Genomic DNA, 23,466 nt, shown 5'->3' with positions numbered 1-23,466 from the left:
TGGCCTTTATACAGTAACTGAAGCAGACAGGGACTCCTACGACCTGGATTCTCTCATCCCCACCTCTCACAAGCCAGGAGACCAAGACAAGCATTATCATCACTGACAAAGCAGAGGCCTTCTTCAGTTCAGAGCTAAATTTCTGATGAATGAAACCTTAGACACATGACCCTGTGCTACTTTTCACCCCAGAGATCGGTTATTTGTAAACTTTCTGTTCGGAGAAGCTAAATGCCTCAGAAGTAAAGGTAACACCTACTATTAGGGAAACTCAGAAATTCCTTCTGAGAAATTCCTTCTGAATTGTGCCTCCCTCCATTCCATTGACCCTGGCTGTCCTCCAGAGCCCGCAAAGGTTAATCCAGCTTCCACAGGGCAGCTCAAATACTTGTGTGAAATCAACAGAGCTATACATGCCCCAGTGTCTCTCCTTAAGGGACAGGACACTTGATCTGGGTCACACAACTGTTGCTTCAAGGAGTTCTTTTTGTGCATAAGATTGAGCACTTCTTCAGGGGAGGGACCAACTTCATTTTTTTTAAATTCTGCTACAATGCCAAAATCAGAACCTTAAATCCTGGTGCATTCTGAAGAATATGCTCTTGGAGACAAGCTACATGAGCTTATAAAGCCATCCATCAATGGAATAAATATCACTAACATAGGCAGTTTCAGAACCCCATGTCTTGATTCTACTTCTCACTCTAAAGAGTTGACCAAGACTGGTGTCTGAGCTTAATTCTTTAAAAGGCCAACATATGAAAGTGCTTTGTAAATTAATGAACGCTAATTGTTAGAACACAGAGTCCCAAATACTGTCTCCATTCTGTGTAATCTGGAAGAAATACCTTCACCTTCCTAAACCGTTCCCTCCACACCGCCGGAGTGGGAAGAGTGGCCCTTCCCCAGCTGGGGCTGCACAGATATAAAAGGGCTGCCCAGGGAGCCCAAGGTCCCTCCAAAACTTCTGTACCACTTACACTTAACAGATAGAGGGGATAGAGTTTAACTAGTGCTATTAAGGGAGGGGGGGGGAAAGTTGCATCATTTAATTGCTATTTATTTTCATAAACATGAGGTATTTCAAAGTGCTATAAGATGCAGCACTAAATATATACATTTTGAAGAAATTAAACACAGAACTTTGCATTTACCCAGTTCTATGCACCAAACATGAACAAATACATTAACAGGAAGAAACAGGCTAGGAAAAAGGCATATATATATAGTAAATTTCTTTACAAAAGTTTCTTAGTTCAAAAAGTGATAAAGTAATATCTACTCAAAACTTTCACAACTCATTTTCATACGAAAATATAAGTATCAAATTTAGTTATGTATCAGCATCATACTAAAGTATACAGGCAGTGTAAGAATTAGTACAGTACATAACAGAGATTAACAATATATTTGTATACAAAACATGCTCCTCAAACATTGAGGTATTACAGTACTTAGGTATGAACTTCCAGTCTAATACTGGCCGCAAAAGCCACCTCTCATTACCCAGGACGTATACAAAAGGCGGGTGTGTCAATGGTATTTACAGAAATGTTCCCCAGGGGTTATCAAATGGCAAACCCCTTCTGTGACATCTGCTGGAACTTAAGCACCATTTTAAAAAGGAATGACTTTTCTGTTGTTTGGAAACTTGGAACCAACAAGGTGACTTCAACAGCCCAGAGGCTCCCGACTGTCACGAACTTCGACCGCGGTCTCGGAGGGGACACGGAGGGGAAAGCGCGAAGGGCCACCCAGCATCCCATCAGGCCGGCCCTCTCCGGAGGTCCTGCTCCCCACCCAGATCCAAACTCGACGGGGGAGGGGGGGACCGATTTGAAAGTAAACCAACATTCTTAATGTCAACACAATGTTTGTTTAAAAAAAAAAAAAATCAAAATGTGCAAAGTGGCAGAGTGACTGTCCGGTTCCGAGAGACGTTTAGCAAGTCCGCGCGTGTTCAATTTTCTTTAGCAACTGCTGCTGTCTTGCCTGCAACTTCTCCTTCTCCAGCAAAAGCTGCTGCTCCTCGGCCTGCAGGGAGTGGACGTACTCGGTGGCCTTTTTCAAAATGACCACCTTGGCGGCCTTCTCGTTCTTCACCAGCTCTGGCACGTGGTCCCTGAGCGTGAGGAAGCTGGAGCGCAGGTCATTTCGGCGCTGGCGTTCCAGAATGTTGTGGTTGCGGCGCCGCTCGCTGTCCTCCGAGTCGGAGTTGCGGGGACTCAAGCTCTTGGCCTTCGGGGGGATGACACTCTTGAGGGGGCGGGGGGATGCTTCGCTCTTGATCTTCTTCTGGGGTGGCACATCCTCGCTCTCCACGTACGGAGAGGGGGCGGCGTAGTTGTGCTGCTGGTGGATGGGGACACAGCGTTTGAGGATCAGCTCACCCGACTGCGCCCTCCCCGGGCCCAGGGCGGCGTTCTTGGGGCGCACAGTGATGGTGAAGGTGGTGACCGCCTTGCTGTGGGAGGAGGACCGCCGCTTCTCCACGGTCACCACGTCAATTTCCTCTTCCTCGTCTTCCTCTTCATCATCTTCGTCATCTGGGAACAAGATGGGAGTCATTCTATTGGTTAGACACACAGGGACTTACCGCGACCTCTACCTGTCTCTTAGGGCAGGTGCCGGCCCGGCTAGCAAGCATCGCCAATCCGCCCGCACAGATGTGGACAGGATGCTACCGGTCGGCTTGGAAATGAAGTACATCTGGAAATTCCACCTTGCCCACACTCCTAGACCTTTCAGCCTCTGCTCAAGACTTCAGCAGGTGGCAACAAGATCAGCCTAGGCTTTGGGGTTGGGAAGAACTGGACTCCATCACAAACACACACACTAGTTATGGGACCCCAGGCGAGTTATTTAAACTTGAAGCCTCGGTTTCAATGGGGATAATATAGCACAGGCTTCTGGAGTTGGACAGGGAACACGTAAAGAACCAGGCCTCGCAGGTAGACGCTCAGCCAACGGTAAGCTCTGCTCATCACTAGTTTTTCCCAGAGACTCGCTCCCATTTCTATCTCCACACCTAAACACGGAGGATCCCCATTTTAGGAGCCTCGCTTAGCAACTGACACATAGCTGAATTTGATCTCAAGTCCTCAAGCGTGAAGGGCAGTTTAATGAACTAAGGCAGAAAAATAATCTGCCTGCCGTAAACCTGAGTTCCACGCAGTAAGCAGGTGTTCATCTAACAAGGACCAAATCCCAACCACGAAGTCAGAATCCACAGGAACTCTGAACCCCGAAGTGGGGGCGCCTCTTCCCCAGAGTCCCCGGCAATAACAGTAACCAAAAAACCTGTCGCGTCGTGTCTGCATTCCCGACCCCCACCCCCCACCCCATCCCTCCTTTACTACCTCGCTGGGATCGAAAATTATTGTTTAAAACGCAAGCATGAAAATCAAAACACATCTTCTGCTTGATCTGAAGGGGGCCGGAAAGCTGAACAATTGTGGGATTTGTTCTAAAGCCGAAATGTGAGGCTGTTCCAGTCTGTGGGTCCCTTTAAGCCAATGTTTTGGTTTTCTGCCAAGAAGACAGCTGTTGGAAGGAAGTGCTTCCTCACCCAGAGCTGTCAAGGCACAGACATTAAAGGGACAGACCCGATTCCAACCGAAGGCTTATCACCAAGTTTCCTTCCAGGAGCCTCCGATGGATCCATCCTCGGCCCTCAAGGAAATTTAAGCTTTTCAGCCACCCGCCTTCTGAGAACCCTGGTTTTCAAGATCCCGTGGGGCCCCAGCTCCCGACTGCCAGCTCAAGGGCTATTCAAGTGTTTGCACAGAGTTCTTTACCTCCAAAGTCCCAGGCAAAGTCAGGGTTTTTTCAACCCAACTCTACCGTGTAAGGCAGACGTAGGCACACAATAGAACCAATCCATGGGGGCTTCCAGGGTGTGTGCCTTCCCGGAGGGCCTAAGTGCCCGCCCTCACCGTGAAGGGCACCGGGTCACAAACCACCTAAGTCTGCAATCAGTCCTGCAATCCTCGCCAGGGACAAAACCGGACCCAGTTCGCACTGCACCCCGTAAAGAGGCAGCCCCTTGAGAAGGGCCACAACCGCTGCTGTGCTTGCCACCAGCTGTTGGACGGAGGGAGGGGTGCGCCCTGCACCCCCCAGGCCCCGCGGATCCTCCGCCGGCCCGCTGGCCAGCACACCGCCGCCTGCTGGCCACCGACCAGGAGCAAACAGCCCACCACCCACCGAGGGCGGGGAAGACGACCCAGGCTCGAGAAAAATAAATAAAGAAAACCGGCAGTAGCCATCTGTGCTCCCCTACCTTCCTGCGCCCTCCAAGGGATTTCGCGCCGCCTTTGTGTCTCCGCCCCGCGTCTGCCCTCCCCTGACCCGGGAGGCAGGCCCCTCTCGGGCCCCGTGCTAACAGGTTTCTGCCCGCAAAACGCAAGCCGGCGCCACCTCTACACTGCTGCCCGGCCCTAGCCCCCCAACTTCTCCCAGTCGCATCCCTGAGACCCGCTGCAGCGCAGGGGTGCGGGGCGGGCCGGCGACCGACTCAGGCTGCCGCAGGGTGCAGGGAACTTCGGCCAAGGTGCGACTCGGGGGGACACCCTCCCGGCGGCTGCCGCTGCCCCTCTGCTCGTCACCCCGGGGCTCGGCCTGGAGGAACGCGACCCTCCGCCGCCCGCACTGCCTCCCAGGAGCCCCCCGCCCCCGCCCCCGCCCCCGCCAGACCCACCAGGACTAACAAAGGGAGCGCGACTCCGGCTGCAGGGCCCCCGGGGGGCAGCACGGGCCTTACCTGAGTCGCTCAGGGTGTCCTCGCCGGAGGTGCTGAGGGCCTTGTGGTCCCCGCCACTGGCCGGGCGGCCGCCGGGGCGCGGGGGCGCGGGCGCGGGGGCGCCGGCCGAGGCTGCGGCGCCCGCCCCCGAGGCCCCCGCGGCCCCCGCGGCCCCCGAGGCCCCCGCGGCGCCCGCGGCAGGGGCCCCGGCCGGAGCGGCGGGCGCGGGCTCGCGCTTGTTCACCGGGAAGGGGAAGACGACGGCGGGATCCACGCACTCGGCGGCCGGGTGGGCGAGCTCGGCGGGCAGGGCGGCCCCGGCGCGACCCGCCCCCGCCGCCGCGCAGTGCCCGCGGCCCGCAGGGTTGGCGGCGCCCGCTCCCGGGGCCGGGGCTGCGGGGCCGGCGGCCGGCGGCCCGCGGCCGTGCTGCAGCTTCTCGCTCACGGCGCGCTCCAGCTTCTCGCGCGCCGAGAAGCCGCTCCACATGCAGTCCTGCAGGATGACCGGGTTGGGGGTGAGGCCGCCCAGGCCCCCCAGGCCGAACGCGTCCTCCTCGGCCGGGTTGCCCCACAGGTCGGCCTCGGGCAGCAGCATCTCGGTGGCCCAGTTCGGGGGCTCGGGGCTGTGCTCCGGGAAGGCACGGCTGGGCGACAGCGGGGGCGTGGGCAGCAGCTCGAACTTCTTCCAGATGTCCTCCCCCGGGGGGGTCGAGTCGGGGCCGCCGAAGTAGAAGTCATCCTCGTCCGGGTAGAAGCAGGGCTGCAGCGAGTCAAACTCCAGGTCCGGGTTCTTGCAGATCATCCCCGGCATGGTGGACGCGGTGCAGCTCGGCATCGGCTCGCCTCCCGGCCGGCGAATGAGGGCTTCTTTCCGCTCCGCTCCTTTTAGTTAGGGGGGTGCTTCCTTCCCGTGGGGGGCGCGGAGGGCGGGGGCCCGCGCCAATCTCCGACACTGCAACCGACAGACACACCGGGAGAGGGTTGGCAAGCGGAGCCGACTGGGGGGGCGGGGGCGGGGGCGGGGGCGGGCAGCGGGCGCCCCCTCTCACCCGGCTCCTCGGCCTCCCCGACCGGCCCCCCCACTCCGCCTGGTGCTCCCGAAGGTGGAGGAAGTTCTGGCTCTCGCTCGCTCCCTCCCTCCTTTTGTGTACAAGCTGTCTACGACAGGGGGTGGGAGGGGGCATGCAGATGCGGGGGGTGGTGGCGTGGCTCTGCAACTTTGGAAACTGCCATTTCATTCACACTCGGCAGTGCCGGGGGGGAGGGGGCTGCTCCGGGCTGCAGACTCCCAGCTCCCTCCAGCTCCCCGACAACCCGGTTGCACCGCGGAGGTCCCGCTGCTCAGAGGAAGCCCCAGGGCTCCAACCCAGCTACCGGGAATGAGATCTCGAGTACCCTCAATCCCTCCTTTGTAAAATTGCAACCTCGGGAGTGCAAAAGAGAGCGGGGGGATTTAGGAAACTTTGCAAATGGAAAACGCCTTTCTCTTAGACCCAGACCGACGACGGGCACCCAAACCCACACACCGCCCCCCCCCCCCGCCCCCCCGTCCCAAATTAGAGCAGACGCCCCCCAGCAATCCGGCCGCTGCAGGGGAGTCCTGCCAAGAGCTTATTTTGAACCTCTCTAACCCCACCCCCACTCTTCCGAGCCCCCAACAACGTCGTCTTCCTGGGAGAGGGGAGCGCCCGAACCCCAGTTCCCGGGAATGCTGCGCGGTGGCCAGGAGAGCCGCGTCTCCAGGGGGCTGGAGCAGACGTGACCCAGATTACCACCGCGGCGGCCTCGCCCTAGTCTCACCCCCCCCCCACCCCTTCTTCCTCCAGGGGCACCCTTCGGAGAACCTCAGCTTCGGGGTGGAGACGCACCGGCTCCGCGTCAGCTCAAACACCGATACGCGTTCTGGAGAAGGGCGAATTTCTTCTCGATGAAGCCATTACACCACCACCACCCCCCCGGCAAAGGCTGTAAAAAGGATTAGGGCGGGTCTCTTCCACCCGGGGTGCCTTCGGGGCTGGAACTGGCTTTTCAGGGAAAACCCCGAGATGGTTTTGTTTCGGAAGCAGCAACAGTCCCCCGAGGATATTCGAGCGCCCGGTGCGCGAGCCGCGATCCGGTCCGGGGCTTGCCTTCCCGCCGCGCTCGCCGCCCGGGGTGCGCGGGGCAGTTTGCAAACCGCCACCCCCCCCCCCCCGCCGCCCCCGCTCCTTACCTCCCGCCGACTGCCGGGGATCCAGCGGCGGCTCTGCGCGGGGGTGTCCGGGTGGCCCGGGGGTGCTGGTCCTCGGGTGGCCGCGGTCCGTGCGCGCTTGCGCCTGGCTAGCGCTAGCTCGGCTCCAACCCAGTTCCCAGGAGCCCCCCGCATCCACCCAGCGCGTCCAGACAGATGACTGTCACTGGCTGCGCTTTGAAGCTCGGGGGATATTATTAACTGAAAAATCTGACACACCCGGGGGGCGGGGAGAGAAGGGGGCTGCGGCACAGACAAGGGGGAGGGAGAGAGGCAGAGGAAAGCGGCTTTACCCCGCCCTCTTGATTTCCATAAAAATCAGGGGAGGCGCCAAGGCTTTCGCGCCAAAAGCCACTTGCTTTTCTTCTTTGCAGAGAGGAGGCTGCAAAGCTGGGAAAGCCCGGGGTGTGCTCCTCCCTCGCTTTTAGACCCCCGGGCTTGCACCCGGCGCACTCTGCGAACCAGCTGCGCGCCGCGCGTTGCAATGCAGCACCCACCCCGCGGGCCTGGCAATTGCTTGGCATTAAATTTTTTTTTTTTCCGGAGGGCTCCGGGGGTGTGTACGGGGGGCGGCGGGGGACGGGAGGGGGTGGCGGGGGACGCCGAGGCTCCTAACCCAGCCCCCGCCCTTGACGGCGTTTGTGTTCGGCTGAGCGCGACGCCGACGTGGAGGGGGCCCCGCGGTGGGGTTGCTGGGGTGTGATCTGCAGGGGAGGCGGACGGAGGGGTGCAGGACCCGAGGAGGAGGAGGAGGAGGAGGAGGGCGCGCCCATTTAGGAACCAGACCGCAGGATGTTGCTAGTTTTAAATGGAAAAGGAGAGGGGCGCCCCCCTTGTTTGAAAATAAATAAATAACTTCGGGCTACGAGGGTGGCGCCGCGGTGGTTTCTTCGGCCGAAGGCGACACCTCGCGGACACCGAGCAGAAAGCGGGGCTGCGGGGCCGGGGCGTGGGGCCTGCAGCGGGGCTGCCCGGCCGCCCCCGTCCCCGCCCCCGCCCCCGCCCCGCGGTCACCCAGGCCGCCCCCGCCCCCACCCCGCCCCGCGGCCTCCGAGGGGAAGGAGCGGGCCCCCAAGTTCGCCTTTTCAAAACTAGTGATTTCCCCCAATTCTGGGGAGGCCGACGAGGCTCACACATCCAAGGGGTGGTCCACACGTCCTGGAGGCCGGACCTCGGCTCCAGATCCCAGGAGCCCGGGATGTTGGAGACAAAAAAAAAAAAAAAAAAAAAAAGCTGCCCTCGCTGTTTGGTCTCAGGGTCCCTCGGTTCCCTCCTTTGTGAAGCTGGGGTTGGCAACAGTGCTTACGTCATAGGGTTGTTTTGAGGAAAGAGCGTTGTAAAAGCGCTTAGAACAGCGCCCAGCACCTGGTGTGAGTGTCATCTATGACTGATGCTACCGGATCGGGAGGCTTCCGGGGACGTTAAGACCCCTGGCCGGCCGTATGGCCCTCTCTTATCCGACCGCCACTGTGAAATCCTCATTTCATTCTGGTCAAGCTATCTTATAGGGGGAAGGGGGGAGGATCAGAGATCATTGGCCCTACCCCCGAAACTCCCCAGAAAACCTAGGGTCCCCTGGGCAGCCCCCTTCAACGACCAGATACACCACGAGATGGGTTTTCCCTTGTAAGACATTCCCCTGGTGGTTTGGGATTGGGGAACCTGCCCCCCCCCATACACACACCCTCATTGGGGTGCGAAAGCCGCTCCACCTCCCTCTTCCCAAATTGGAAATGCAGCTCATCCCCGACCATTCACCTCAGCATTCAAACTAGTTACAGATGAGGATGCAGAGGGTCAGGGGGCAGCCTGTAAAATGCTCACATATTAGCATTTGTGAAGGGCTCCTCCAGCCCTTACCCAGGATGCCTACATAATTCTGGAGAGAGAGGCAGATTCCCAGAGTTCTAGGAAGTGGCCCATGAATGAGGATGAGCTGCCCTTCCAAGCACCTTTATTATTATTATTTCTTTCACATATGTAAAACACTTCACCTTTGCAAAAGCCTTTAACACCCCCACTTCTGCTTTTCCCTAACCCCCTAATCTAAACCAAGCCCTCCTGCTGTATTCTCTGCAAGCATCCTGGATTTTCCTTCCGAGCACTTACTGCCATTTGTAATTATATATGCCTGGGAATGTTTGCTTAATGCCTGCTTCCCCCATGAGGCTGCCGGGGGGAAACGGGCTCTGCCTTCCTCACTCGACCTGTGAGCTCCGGAAGGAGAGGCCTTGTCTGTTTTGCTGAGGAGGGATCCTCAAAGGCAAAGCAAAGTACCTGTATACAGTAAGTACTTGATGATTTTGTTCAAGGCAGAGACCCCTGAATGAGTCCTAAGGCGGCCACCTCTTCCAAGATGGTTTCTGTTTATTGGCAACAGTTGGAACCTTCTTCGTCCCCAGCAGTAACAGTGCCCAGGAAAGACACTCAGAATAGCCTGCCATACCATTTTACCAAAAAGAGAGGAAGACTGTTAAAATAGGCCAAGGTGGCCCTTGTCACCACGTTTAAAAGTCCCAGCCTTGTCCTCTTGCCAGGCTTGTGCCCTTCACCATGCCATTAGTCTTTTGTCCCTTGACAAAAAACAGAAGAGGGGACAGGGAGACAAGTGACCCGTTTACTCCGTGTGCCTCCCAGCAAATCAGGTCTCCTTCCAGGACCTCAATCTCTAATCTCCTCCTTTTAATGCAAACCAGTAATTACTGACAAGTCTGAATTTGAAGGTTAACAGAATGATAAAATTCAACAAGTATTTATTGGTGCCTTCATTTGCAAATGGAAAGATAAAAGACTTTGTCGGCCGAGAAACCTGGCTACTGCTGCTTCCTAGCCCGCTTGTAGAGAAAACCTGCACATTCTTTTTAAGACATTCAAATACTCTCAGGCCGTGTGAATGCACATTAAGAAAATCTTCAGATGGCTTCGAAGGCAAGGTTTGGGTTCAGAATGCATCTACTTTGTCCCAACTCAGAACAGAGATGAGTCAAAGAGCTCAACATGGACTCAGGAATATACTCCTAAAGCAGACCAACGGATAGCATAGAGTTATACACAGGATCAGGTTTATAAATAAGGAGAATTTTGTGGGAGGAGAATGTTTTGGTCTACAAATCCCTTTATTGAAAACAAAACAAACCACACACACACATCCAGAAGGGTCTAACCCATGACTGCCTAGGAGATCCACAATATCTAGGTATTTCCTTCCCACCCACTCCCCAGCATCATAAGTCAAGGATCTGCTGGGTCCAGTTTCAGGGACCAGCTTCTCCCGGGAACTTAACTGGGTCCCTTCCCCAACAAAACAACAACAACAAAATGCATCAATTTTTGTTGATGAAATCCTTGACTCTTCATTTGGAATAAAGTCAACCTAGCTCCCTGCCTTACCCAATTGCAAGACAAAAAGCAAACAAACAACAACAACAAACAAAAAAAAAAAAAAGAAAAAAGAAAAAAAGAAAAGCCTAGATTGAAGATTTAAATAGAAAGAAGAATATAAAAGTATAAGAAGAAAATAGAGATTGGAGTATTTTCTAAGAGAAACAGCTCAGAAACAAGGAAGGAAAAACTGAATATATTTGACTACAATACAAATTAAAACTTTCAGTTAAAATATACCCTAAACAAAGTCAAAAAAGACAAGAGTGTGATAGAAAATACTTGCCTCATATGTATGAGATAAAAAGGTATATCCCATGTATTAAAAGAGCTCCTATGCATTGAATAGCAAAAACAGCCTGATAGTAGTAGGAGTCCAGGATAAGAGTAGGTAATTCACTGCATAGGAAATGCAAATTGTTCATAAACATATGAAAAGATGCTCAGCTTCACTAGTAGTCAGGGAAATGCAAATTAAATCTCAAAGAGATTAACATTTTTTTGGTCTAGCAGATTGGCCCAAGTGTTGGCAAGGCTGAGGAGGGGGTGGGGGGCTTCTCCCCAAGGGCTGGTTTTCCAGCTCCAGGAGTAAAAGCAATCCCAGCTTTCCATTTTACAAGACAGAATAAGACAAAAATATATGTACAAGAATGCGTGTTGCAAGATTTTTCCTTATAACAAAAATTCTGATAACACAAAATGCCCATCTATTAGGAGAATGGTTGACTGTATCATAATATATCCATGTAGCAGAATAATAGGCAGCCATTAAAAATAATGCATTAGATCTATAGGTAATGACTAGGAAAATATCTGTGCTTAAGAAGGGAAATAAGCAAGGTGTAGATCAATGTATCTGGGGTTTTAATACATGCATACTTAGATAATATCTACACACACCCAACAACCAACTGGGTGGAATGTGCAACAAGTTGTTAATAGTTTGTTTGGAAGAATGGAATCAGACAGGTAGAGGGAGAAACTTTCCTCTTACTTTTATACATATATATATATATATTTTTTTTTTTTTAAGCAGTGGGATTATGAGCAAATTTGATTTTTCATTTTGGATATTTTTCCAAAAATATTTTCGTTATGCCCTAGGAAAGTGAATCATTAAGCTCATCATTTGGGAGGAAGTAAAGGATCCTTTTGTGAAGCGTAAAGTCATTTCCCCATGTTCTCTTTGGTTTCCCAGGCTGGTTGGCATTCTTTCAGACCAAAGTGATGCTGAACTAAGTGAGCTGAGGGGGTTCAAAGAGATGAAGATGGGACAAAATGGCACTGGTTTAATTACGATTAGAATCAAGCCAGCCAAAGCCATTTAAAGTACATGATGTTGCATGTGCCCAAGGCAGGACAGATTATTATTATTATTATTATTATTATTTTTGACTTTTGAGGCTGGGGGAAAATTTGAGGTCCAGCAACGAAAGGGTTTTGGGGTGGAGAGTGTTATTGGCACAATTAACGTTTAAAACAAAAATGAAAATAAATAAATAAATAAATAAATAAAACAAAAATGATCCTCACCGGATGCGGGTAATTTACAGATTTGGAAAAAAGAGAAGTAAGTATCTGACAGGCCTTGCACCCCCCTCACAGGCTGTGACTTGGCCTGGGAAGCCTTCTCCAGACCGAGTGTATTACAGAGCCCCGGGGAAAGCCCAAAACTGGGGTGCATGAAAATGCTCTGTAAACTGCAAAGCACTGCGTGGCTAGAAGGTGCTCTCGCTGTGGTAGAACTGAAATTTCCATTTACCTGATTTTCCCCGTGGGAAAGAAAAGGCAAGGCGGGAATGCTGTCCTGGGAGGCAGGTGCGTTGCTCAGGGCCACGCACCATGGCGATGCGTGAGGGCAATAGGCTGCCCCTTTGTAAGCTCGATGAGGGTTTGCACAGAGGGGAACCCAGTCTTCCAAGGAGCCCAGAGGGCTGCAAGGAGTCCTCACTGCACATGCGCTCTGCGAATCCACTTGGCATTGCCTCTCTGAACAAGGGAAACTTCCTACTCCCCATCTCTTTCCCAGGACTCCTTTCTCTGTCTTCATGAATGAGTTTGGGTACATCCACACCACCAACTCCACCAACGTTTTCAGATCCCCTCTTCAGGTGATTCCATAATAGATGCTTGATATGCCCATTGATTCTTGCTAATTTCAATTTCCTCTGATGCTAATGACACGCCCTATACGCCCAGGACCACCCAGGCCTACCTGAATATCTGCCCAGGGGCCCTTTCAGTTTCCTTGTGTTTAAACAGTGATCGATGATAAGCCTCTATCTGTCCATATCCAGAAACTGCTGCTTCTGGCCTAGAAAGTCTCTTTCTTTTCTGCTTCAAATCCTTTCCTCAAAGATCAGCTGGAGACTCCAGAAAGGAATGCAGATCTTTTCCCCTACAGGTCTCCACCGATTGCACACAGCCTGCCGCCAAGCTTGCATAATCCACTTGCATTCTTTATCGGGGTCCTATTATGTGTAACCCCCCTCTCAAGGTTAGCTGCTCCTGAGTAGAAGGAACCGATCCCACCTCACCCGACACCTTGCACCGTATCTGCTGCCATGAATAGTGGAAGGAACCGAACTCCGAAGCCAGGCGGGCCAGTGAGCACTGCCAGACTGGGTAATCCAGATAGCCACTCTGAGTCTTAATGTCTTCATCTTTAAATGAGCATTTCATGGGAGCCCCTGGGTGGCTCAGTCGGTTAAGCGTCTGTCTCTGGCTCAGGTCATGATCTCAGGGTCCTGGGATTGAGCCCCGCATCAGGCTCCTTGCTCAGTGGGGAGTCTCCCTCTCCCTCTGCCCCACCCCCCTCTCATGTGCACACTCTTTCTCTCTCTCTCAAATAAATACCATCTAATAAACAAATAAATGAATTAGCATTTTATGAGGATTAAGTAGGGTAGCATCCATAAAGTCCTTGGTTTATAATGCAGGTGCAGTAATGGCTTAGTTCTCTTTCCCCATCCCAGCCTGCCTGCTGTGGGGGGAAGGCATGGATCTCCGCGAACCCTCCATCAACCCAATAGTATTTGGGTTCTAGGTTGAGCTTTCTGAAGCTGCTCCTTCAGTCCCTGATGTACTGGGACTAGTTAATAATCCCTTCTCCAATGAGAACCACCCCTGGGTGGGCCCCCTTCCTCTTCTTAGCTTGTCCTTGACCTAAGTAACTTTGCACTTGAAAGAAGGTACTGCAAAGTCAAGGTAGCACAAGGCAGTAACAAAGCGCAAGACCACAGGGGAGATAAACGAGTGCCTTCCAACCCAGAATGGTGAATTATTTGTTGAAGAATCTCACATTGGTCATTTAACTCTTCTTTGCTTCACTTTCTTGGTTCATAAAAAGGGAATAATGAGTCCCGCTCCTCCTCTCTTTCTTTTTCTTTTTTTTTTTTAAAGATTTATGTATTTAAGAGAGAGAGAGAGCATGTGTGAGTGAGCAGTGGGAAGGGCAGAGAGAGAATCTCAAGCAGACTTCCTGCTGAGCAGGAAGCCTGACTTGGGCTGCATCTCAGGATCTCAGGATCCTTGAGATCTTGACCTGAGCTGAAATCCAGAGTTGGAGTCTTAACCGACTGAGCCACCCTGGAGCCTCTCCTGCTCTCCCTTAAGAGAGAGAAGATAGGCATGGAGCTGTGATTTCCACTCAGAAATTAAGTGTAATATCCGGATACCATATTGTTTCCATATCTCAGGCAAGTCTACTTCCATCAGCCTGTTTTCTAACCTACTAATAGGGGTACTAATACCCTTATTATTGCTACAGAACAGATATGAGATCCACAATCAAAATAAGACCATGCACATCGTCTTGCCTTGTATTATGGACTCCAAGAAACCGTGGGGGTGAAGGATTTTATTTTAATGTAGCAAGTGCTTGAAAAATGGTGAAATCTCTGCACAGGAACAGTGTGGGATTCTTTATGAAGTTACTAAGACGAGGCTGTTTGGGATGGACGCTAGAATCATCTTACAATATTTATGATGGTCATATTTCCTGGTAAGTGGTATCAAATCCAAAAACCTGTCAAAGGGACAGATGGCATTCTTAGCACAAAGGAGGAAACCAATTAGAAGTTAAAATACAGAAAAATGGGAACTTGTAAATGTTAACAAATTGTTTCAGTGTGGAGGACTGTGCTTTTTTTCCCTGACACTTCCTTAAGGAAGGTTTCCGTCTGGTTTGGCAATGCTCACGGGGCACTGGCTGTTAGTGTCTAAAGAAATCTCACAAACCCTCTCTTCTAATCTCCTCGATTTCAAACTTTCGTACCTAACCCAAGTTGTCAGGCAGATGCTGACAATTGCACCTTGTCACTTACACGGTGTCAGACTGCTTCTTTGCAGCTCAGAAATGAGCACTAAGCGCTGGGCTTTAAGAAGCGATTTCTTTTTTTTTTTTTTAATTTTATTATTATTTTTTTTATGATAGTCACACAGAAAGAGAGAGAGAGAGGCAGAGACATAGGCAGAGGGAGAAGCAGGCTCCATGCACCGGGAGCCCGATGTGGGATTCGATCCCGGGTCTCCAGAATCGTGCCCCGGGGCCAAAGGCAGGCGCTAAACCACTGTGCCTACCCAGGGATCCCCTAAGAAGCGATTTCTAAACACCACACTTGCATTCATTTAGTGCATCAGCAAACATTTATATGTGATTTATAACTTCTGTGCTCAAGGTACCTACAGGCCAGTGGGAGTGATAGACAAAGACCTTTATAGAAAAGTTCAGGTCAACTTACTTTGTGCTATAACATTGCTTGCACAGAGGAATCAGCTTTCGCCTTCGTACAGAGGAGCGGAAACAAGGCTTCACAGGCTGGGAGACATTTCAGCTACAGGATGAGATACAGGAGTTTGCCCAGGAGAAGAGGGTCAATAGGGTCGTATTAATCAGGATGGGTAAGGCCATGCTGCGGTAACAAACAAATCTCAGTGGCTTACTATGACAAAGGCTTATTTTTTGTTCTCATGACATGTGACAGCATCTTTATTAGACAGCAGCCCCTCCTGAAAAAAGACCACAGCAAGAAATACATCCAGAGTGCAGCTGCTAAGGTTTTTGTACATACTTCCCATTTAATGAAGATGGCCACCAGCTGGACAGAACAGTTTGGGGACGAAAAAGGAAAAGCATGGCTGGAACGAAGAGCCCTCCCAAGCTGAAGGTAAGAAGTATCTTGGAGAGAATAAGCTGGAGAGAAAGAGATATCTTGGAGACAACTGTGTCTGTGGCTAGAGCTGATAGGAATCCGATTATACCCGGGGAGAAGCCCAGGCCTGTCCCTGAGCCCGCACTCTTACCCTTCCTCCGAACTCCTTATGCCATCGACACAAACCTGACAATTGACTCAAGGACCAGGGTGGCACTTATTAGATCTCTTAATTAGATCTGAGGCATGGTCCTACCTGGCACGAAGGGAGTGCTCAGGACTATCTGTGGTGTGAGCGAAGGAATGTCTTTCTCTTCTCCCAAGGCAAGACTGACTGATCTTCTCCGAGTATGCATGGAATGTCAGGACCCGCATCCTCCGAGAGGTGAGGCAACAGACCTGTGGTTCTCCAATTTGGTTTTAGTGGCAAAACCCTTTTTTTCAAAAAATAATAAATAACGTTTGCACTAAGCCCAATTTGTTAAAAAAAATGGGATGGAAGTGGAAAGGCTGGGGTGGCTTGGGAAGAGGGGACCCTGGACCCCACTTTCTCAGCCGCCTTCTGGCTCCCTCTAGAGGAACTTCAGGGCATCTCGAAGATTTTCAAACCCTCACTGAAGGCCACTCCTTTTGATAAATCAAATCCCACCAACACCAAAACCCCAGCACTTTCTCGTGAAACCAGCAGACGTTTCTGGCTTCCACCTCTTCTTGCTCTTGAAAGCTACGTTGTCCCCATTCTCCGGGGCCGGAGTGGTGATGCATGCAGCTCCACAATAAGGAATGAAATGTTCAGAAGAGTCATGTGTGCGTTTTCACAAGGAAGCCGCTGGCTGTGGCCTCCTCAGAATGGCAAGCCCTGCAGGTCCAGGGCTGGGCCTCCCCCAGAGGACAAATTCACTAAGCAAGGCTCCCGGCGCCTCCTGAGGGCAGGGGTCCTGGTACCTGTCGCCGTGTCCTCAGAGCTTGCTTCAGGTCTGGGGGAAGATTGTCTTTCTCTCCATCTGATACTCATTCCTCACAGTCGAGGCTGCGGAGGAGGGAAGATGGCTTGCCAGGCAGCTGCTCCCCTCTGGTGCACAGCATTACCAGACAAGAGTGGCAGTCTCCTCTGTGGGAGCCTTCCAGCCCCTGCTCCCGGCACTGCCAGGGACAGACCCGCAGGGCCAAGGACTGAGCCAAGGACAGCCAGACCCGCAAGGCCTTCGTCATGCCACCAGAGGGGCAAAGTCTGCTTGTCTCCTACCTGTGGCATCTCATAGGAACAGGGCTGATGCCTCAATAAACCTTCTAAACATCATCATCCATGCCAGATGGAGTGTCTTGTCCGCTTTCCCCCATTCTGCTCTGTTAAAACCCAGGGTCAGCCTTAGATGGTGCCAGGCTCTCCACTCACCTCTGAAACCACGAGGACGAGTGTGGAGATTTTCATTCAGTGAACTTGGGAGACAGTGAGGCTCCCCCTCTGACAACGTTCTCTGCGCTCATGGAGGCCCCACTACCACAGCGTCACGCCAAGGAGTGCTCCTCTGGCTCAGGCCGTCTCCAGGCAGCGGGGGTGATGGCGTCCCACAGACAGGAAGGGGGCTGGATGTGCCTGGGTTGGGCCAGAAGCCCGGAGACCAGCCCAGTACAGGTTCTTCTGTCTTGCTTTTGCTGATTTCTGACAAGGGGCTGGCGCCTCAGAGGTGCTCACAAAGCACTGGACCCTTTACAACTGTGTTTGGATGGAGAGGAGCCCAGCGGTAAGCCTGATGTCCCAGATGAGCATTCCTCCCAAGCCAGGAGGTAGCCTCAGCCCTGCACAAGACACAAGGCCAGGTGCCAAAGGGTCACTTTGCATCCTTTTTAATAGACTTTCTGCTGACAGAGGGCTTTGAGGAGTCAGGTCAAGAGAAAGCAGGTTTGGGGCGCCTGGGTGGTTCAGTCTGTGAAGCATCTGCCTTCATCTCAGGTTCGTGATCTTAGGGTCCTGGGATCGAGTCCCTCATGGAGCCACACATGGGGCTCTCTGCTCAGTGGGGAGCCTGCTTCTCCCTCTCCCTCTGTTACTCCTCCTTGCTTGTGTGTTGTCTCTCTCTCTCTCTTTCTCTCTCTCTCTCCCTCTCTCTCTCTCTCAAACAATAAAAAAAAAATAGGGACACCTGGGTGGCTCAGTGGTTGAGCATCTATCTGCCTTTGGCTCAGGGTGTGATCCCAGGGTCCTGGAATCGAGTCCCACGTTGGGCTCCCGGCATGGAGCCTGCTTCTCCCTCTGCCTGTGTCTCTGCCTCTCTCTCTCTCTCTGTGTCTCTCATGAATCAATAAATAAAATCTTAAAAAAAAAACCAATAAAAAAATAGAATCTTAAAAAAAGAAAAAAGAAAAAGCAGGTTTGTTAAGCAGACCAATGCCGCCTTCACTCCACGTTGCTCCCAAATCCTAGCCTCTCAGCTTCCCGGAAGCCTCCTTGAGCCTCAGTTTTCTCAGTTTAAGATGGGGACAGTTGGACCTTCTGTGCTTGCAGAGTCACTATCGGTGCTCACTGTGAGATAAATGACAAAGTGCCATATAATTGCGGGGTGATTCTCAGTATCGTATAAATAATCTCCTCTCATCCAGAATCTCCTACTTGTGTCCTCTGGAGTATTTCCTTCCTGCTATCTGGATCTCTGCCCTGTCTTAGAGATGAAATATCAGGTTAATCTGCATTTTCCCGTTTTCATCCAACTGTTTAGGATCATGGACTCAAAGAAAACACCACAGTTCACTGGCATTATTTCTTCTGAAATCTCTCTTTAAAAACCTAACAGTAGGGATCTCTGAGTGGCTCAGCGGGTTTAGCACCTGCTTTTGGCCCAGAGCATGATCCTGGAGTCCTGGGATCGAGTCCCACGTCAGGCTCCCTGCATGGAGCCTGCTTCTCCCTCTGCCTGTGTCTCTGCCTCTCTTGCTCTCTGTGTCTCTCGTAAATAAGTAAATAAAATCTTTAAAAAAATAAATAAATAAAAAAAAATAAAAAAATAAAAACCTAACAGTACATGGCTATGACAAGGAACAAGCTGGAGCTCAGGTCCATCATATAGGAGATGGAAAAAGAAGCTGCAGAACAATGTATAACATGAGCTCGGTTCTTCTTTTTTTTTTTCTTAAGATTTATTGATTTATTTGAGAGAGAAGGAGGAAGAGAGAGAGAGAGTGTGTGTGAGTGGGGTGAGGGAGAGAGAGAGCAAGAATCCTCAGCAGACTCCCCACTAAGCATGGAGCCCCACCCCGGGCTCCATCCCAGGACCCTGAGATCATAACCTGAGCTGAAACCAAGAGTTGCACATCCAAACAACCGAGCCACCCAGGGGCCAAAACATGAGCTCATTCTTGAAGCAATAATGTCGTACTTACAAATGTGCTTATATCTGCATATATGAAAGGTCACACGCTGGGCTGTTTGGTGAGATTACTGGGCGCTGAGATTCCAGATTGACGTGGAAAGGTGGTGAGGGACTTTTCATTCATTTTTCTGGTACTTGGATTTTTTTTTTAACCATGATTGGTGATTCTGTATTTAAAATTTTTTTTAATTAAAAATGTTTTAATATTACTTTTTACATTAATGAAATTTTAAACATCAGCAGCCACTTGAAGTATATGGCCTTAAAATAGATTTTAATGGGTTGCATATGTCTGTTCTCACTATTTACTTTTCTAAATCTGTTAAATGAACATTCTTTTTCATATTTAAAATTGGAACCCACAATCCTAATCATTCCATTTATTGAGCATCTGAACAACCCAAGCTGAGTGCCAGGCACTTGATAGATTTTTCTTACTTAATCCACACTCTAACTTTGCAAGGTTAATTCTTTTCTTTTTTTTTTTTAAAAGATTTTATTTATTTATTCATGAGAGACACAGAGAGAGAAGCAGAAACATAGGCAGAGGGAGAAGCAGGCTCCTTGAAGGGAGCCCAGTGAGGGACCCAATCCCAGGACCCCGGGATTACAACCTGACCCAAAGGCAGATGCTCAACCATTGAGTCACCCAGGTGCCCAGCAAGGTTAATTATTTTCATACCCATTTTCCATCTGAAGAAGCTAAGGCCTAAGGTCACGCTGTTAATAAGTGGCAGAGCTGGAATTCTAAACCAGCACAATCTGACTCAATCTGACCAAAGTGCACATTTGTTTATAAATGGACTTCTCTGCAGGTTCCCGGATGTCATCTGAAGGATCACATAAAACCTCATATATGTAATTAAAATGTTTTTTCTTTTCTTTTCTAAAGATTTTATTTTTTTAGGTAACCTCTACCTTCAATATGGGGCTCAAACTGACAACCTTGAGATCAAGAGCCCCATGTTCCACCGATTGAGGCAGTCAGGTGCCCCTAAAAAACGACATCTAAGTGAAGGGATGGCAATTTACTAATCTGTTCAGAACGCCTTCTCAAAGATTTCTCAAATCCCATAAGTCTGAAGACTTCTAACAGCACAATGTGAAAAGAAGTCCGGTACAGAACTCCTGAGAGCTCCACCCTCCTGTCATCACCGAGGGCAGAATGTGGTATCTAGTGGGTCTGTGTATTTCCCTATAGGACTCCGTTCTCGATGGAATCCTCAGATTAGAAGTGAAATTTTCTTTCCTCTATCTTTTTTAAAGATTACTTTATTTGAGAGAGAGACAGAGAGAGAAAGAGCAGGAGGGGCAGAGGAAGAGAGGATCTTGAGCAGAGACTCCATCTCAGGACCCCGAGACCATGACCTGGGTCAGGAGCCACGAAGGCACCCCAGAAGTGGAGTTCTGTGTGTTGTTTCAGAGTGTGAAACGTAGAAGCCACGGGAGGAAGTAACCAGGGACTCCTTTCCAGTGTGACCGAAGGAAGAATTTGGCAACCATTAGAACAGGCTTGGTAGGTATTGAGATGACTGTCACAGGATTCAAAAAGAAAGGAGTTGAAGCATCAGACCTTCCATAGAAGGGGTTTTTGCATAAAAATGAATTCTGTGATTCTCAACTCTATGCTTTGCATTTTTATTCACCGTTGATAAGACCAACACAGAGCCTTAGGGGAGGACATCCCTGAGGTGACCCATTCTCTTGTTCAGATTCCCTGTGCAGTTGTAGCGTTGGGTTATGAAACTGGTTCGTTTCTGAAGGTTAGGATTTTCAAGACCATCAATCAATTATTTGGTCCTAATTAATTTTGCTTGAGAACATCTGACATGTTAATAGAAGTAGCAATTAAAATTGAATGGTGGTGTAATCACCATCTCAAATATTTAAACAATGTGATTATATAATATCTATCAACAGAGTGGGAAAAAAAAATACACCCAGGAAAATAGATGTGAAGGGAAAATAAGTATTGCTTCAGGGTTTGGAAAATGCAATTTCTTCTTATGCCTCCCAGATCTTCAAGGTACAAGACAACAAGACAAGCTCTCGCTGGCCCCTCACGCTGGCTTCTGACAGTGGTGAGCCCCCAGAGGCCCCACACCTTGGGTACTCTGAGCTGAAAAATGCCCCGCAGTTGTCTGCTCCGATCATAATCAGACAAAGGATGTTCTGTGTTTTCCCTGAATATCAGACTGCGTGGGGTCCTTTGGATCATCCCCTGAGCCTGGGGCTGAAATAAGGGGGGTGGGGTGGGGTGAGGTTCTCACTCAGCCCAAGACAGATTTATTGAGGGCTTACTATGCACCCACTGAAACTTCCAGATCTCTCTTGGCATCCCTACCTTATGTTCTAAAAAAAAAAAACTACACCCATCTATTTGACGCTCACAGGCATTGCCTCCTGGAATCCCAGAGATGCACCACAGTCAGCGTGTTCCAGACTGAGCTCCTTATCTTTCCCCTCCAGCCTACTCCTCCTGCTGGATTCCCTCCTTCAGTGATGGTACCACTTGTGACCCAGATCAGAAGCCTGGCAGCCAGGCTCATCTCCTCCTCTTTCTTTATCTTGCATTTTTACAGTGACCATATTTTATTATTACTACTTCCACCCGGGGCTTATGGAAGGCACCAGAATGTCCATGCCTTATCTGATGCTAGCTCTGCTTTGGGCTAACCCTGGAACATAATGGGAAGAACGTACCTGTCCTGGATGCTGGTAGTTCAGTCCTTTCATACCAGTTGGTAAGGAGTCACAATGCGACTCCCCTCCCCCCGGGGAGCCTCTGGGCCTTCCCAAGATCTAGCCACCAAGGGATTAATGTCTGGCACCGCAAGGGGCCGGCAGGAACATGAGCCTGCAAAAGATGGGTTTTGATTGACTAGTGCCTCAATGGGACCATTTATCAGTATTTGACCACCATGCTCATGGCTCGTGAATGGCTTACCTACTAGGGTAAGCCCAGGGCCGAAGCCCCACTGTACTTTCAGGGGCCCACAAAAATGTCTTATATTTAGTGTCTTTTATCTTTATTTTATTTTTAAGACGTATTTATTCATTTATTTTAGAGCGGGGAGGGGCAGAGGAAGGGTCTTAAGCAGACTCTGCTGAGTGCAGACTCTGACGTGGGGCTCGATCCCAGGACCCCGAGACCATGACCTGAGCTGAAACCAGGAGTTGGACGCTCAACATCCTGAGCCACCCAGACACCCCCGTTTGATGTCTTTCAAAATCAGAAGGAAAAAACCCTGAAGATAATAATAATGAATATATAATAATGAGTTGTGCCTGGCTGACATTTGTCTTTCTACCAGCATAGCCATAAAAGATAATTTGTAAGTGTTTTTAACGGGTGGGGCCTACAAGAACAAAAGCAAACTCAGATCGCAGCCCCGTTCTTGCTCTTTCCACGCATCTCTCATCTCCACGGATGTGGGATTTTACTTTATCATGCCTTTCTTTGTGCCTTCCTTCCTCTTTGCCTCACTTTGCTGCCATCCACGTTTGCTGACCAGCCACTGGGTGCCCGTTCTGGGAATTTGGAAATGAGCAAGACCTCCCTGCCCTCAGCCTGTTCACAGTCCAGAGGGGACGAAGTGGGTGACCAACTGTGGTCCCGTGAGGTAGGCGTTCTGACAGAAGCCTGAGAGCTCCCAGGAGACGGAGGCCCCACTCCACACAAGCGAGTTGAGGAGAAGCCTCTCCACAGAGGTGAGGTCTGAGCTCCAGGAGACACCCACCTCGGCTTCCCAGCTAAGCTTCCCTCTCCGCGCAGACAGGAAGGCACAGACTGGGGACCATTTTGGTGGTTGAACTTCTCCCTCAGTGACTTCATGTGTCCATACCTCTGGCCCCAGGGTCGGTCCAAGGTGAGCTCCTTTGGCAGGCCAAGAATATGGAGGGCTGACGAGGATTTGATGGTGGTGAACCACCTGGGTTGTGGAGAGTGTTTGGATCTGGATGGAGGCCGACTCCATGGTGAGCCATCACTCTAGAGAACTGTCACTTCCCGCCTTGGAGGAGCGGTCCACAGCAGCTGCTAAACCGTCACCTGGTGAGGGGTGGGAAGAGCTTAGGCCTCTATGCTGGGGTGTGCTATGGCCTTGTTTCTCACAGCCCTCCCTTCTGCCCAGGACAGTCAGCAGACTGGCGGTTAGACCTTGGCCAGAGGGAAGGCAGGTGTGTGGATGGTTGGCCAGCATCATGGTGGCCAACTACTCCAGCAGCTCTTGGTTGTTGCATCCTGAGGCAGCATCCCTGACCTCTCCCTCTCCCCACGCCCAAAGGCTGTTCCTGCTCCACAAGTTTCCTGTGTTCTCACCCCTCTGGGCCTCCCCTTCTCCAGTTCTGAAGTTTCACTTGGCCATCAAAGCCCTCAAAGTTCCTCAGTGAAAGTCAACTGTGTTCCACCAGTTGGAATTATTCAAAACTTTCCCTGTGCTCGCAAAACACACAGCAAATTCATAAAGGCACGTGACAGTTGTTAGATATTTTGTAATGACTTACAGTTCATTGCATGCAGGTGTCTAGCTCACTAGAAGGCCCTCTTTTTTTTTTTTTTTTTAAGATTTTATTTATTTATTCATGAGAGAC

General features: G+C 50.7%; 1 protein-coding gene across 1 annotated transcript; it reads right to left on the bottom strand.

The window, feature by feature from the left end:
• Positions 1 to 1,044: 1,044 nt before the first annotated feature.
• On the bottom strand, positions 1,045 to 6,881 carry MYCN (MYCN proto-oncogene, bHLH transcription factor). Its single transcript, XM_049095960.1, has 3 exons — positions 6,610 to 6,881; positions 4,763 to 5,693; positions 1,045 to 2,546 (listed from the first exon to the last, which is right to left on the bottom strand). Exons 2-3 carry the CDS (start codon positions 5,574 to 5,576, stop codon positions 1,942 to 1,944), a joined length of 1,419 nt encoding a protein of 472 aa, XP_048951917.1. The 5' UTR covers positions 5,577 to 5,693; positions 6,610 to 6,881; the 3' UTR covers positions 1,045 to 1,941.
• Between the last annotated feature and the right edge of the window lie 16,585 nt (positions 6,882 to 23,466).

Source organism: Canis lupus, chromosome 17, assembly GCF_003254725.2.
Source record: "Canis lupus dingo isolate Sandy chromosome 17, ASM325472v2, whole genome shotgun sequence".
NCBI lineage: Eukaryota > Metazoa > Chordata > Mammalia > Carnivora > Canidae > Canis > Canis lupus.
The sequence above is the reverse complement of the archived record's forward strand: the minus strand, read 5'-3'. Positions and strand labels throughout refer to the sequence as shown.

Coding starts and splice junctions, on each gene's coding strand:
- MYCN (XM_049095960.1), bottom strand. CDS start 5,576: ATGCCGAGCTGCACCGCGTCCACCATGCCGGGGATGATCTGCAAGAAC. Junction 2,547..4,762: donor GGACACCCTGAGCGACTCAG/GTAAGGCCCGTG, acceptor TCTTGTTCCCAG/ATGACGAAGATGATGAAGAG.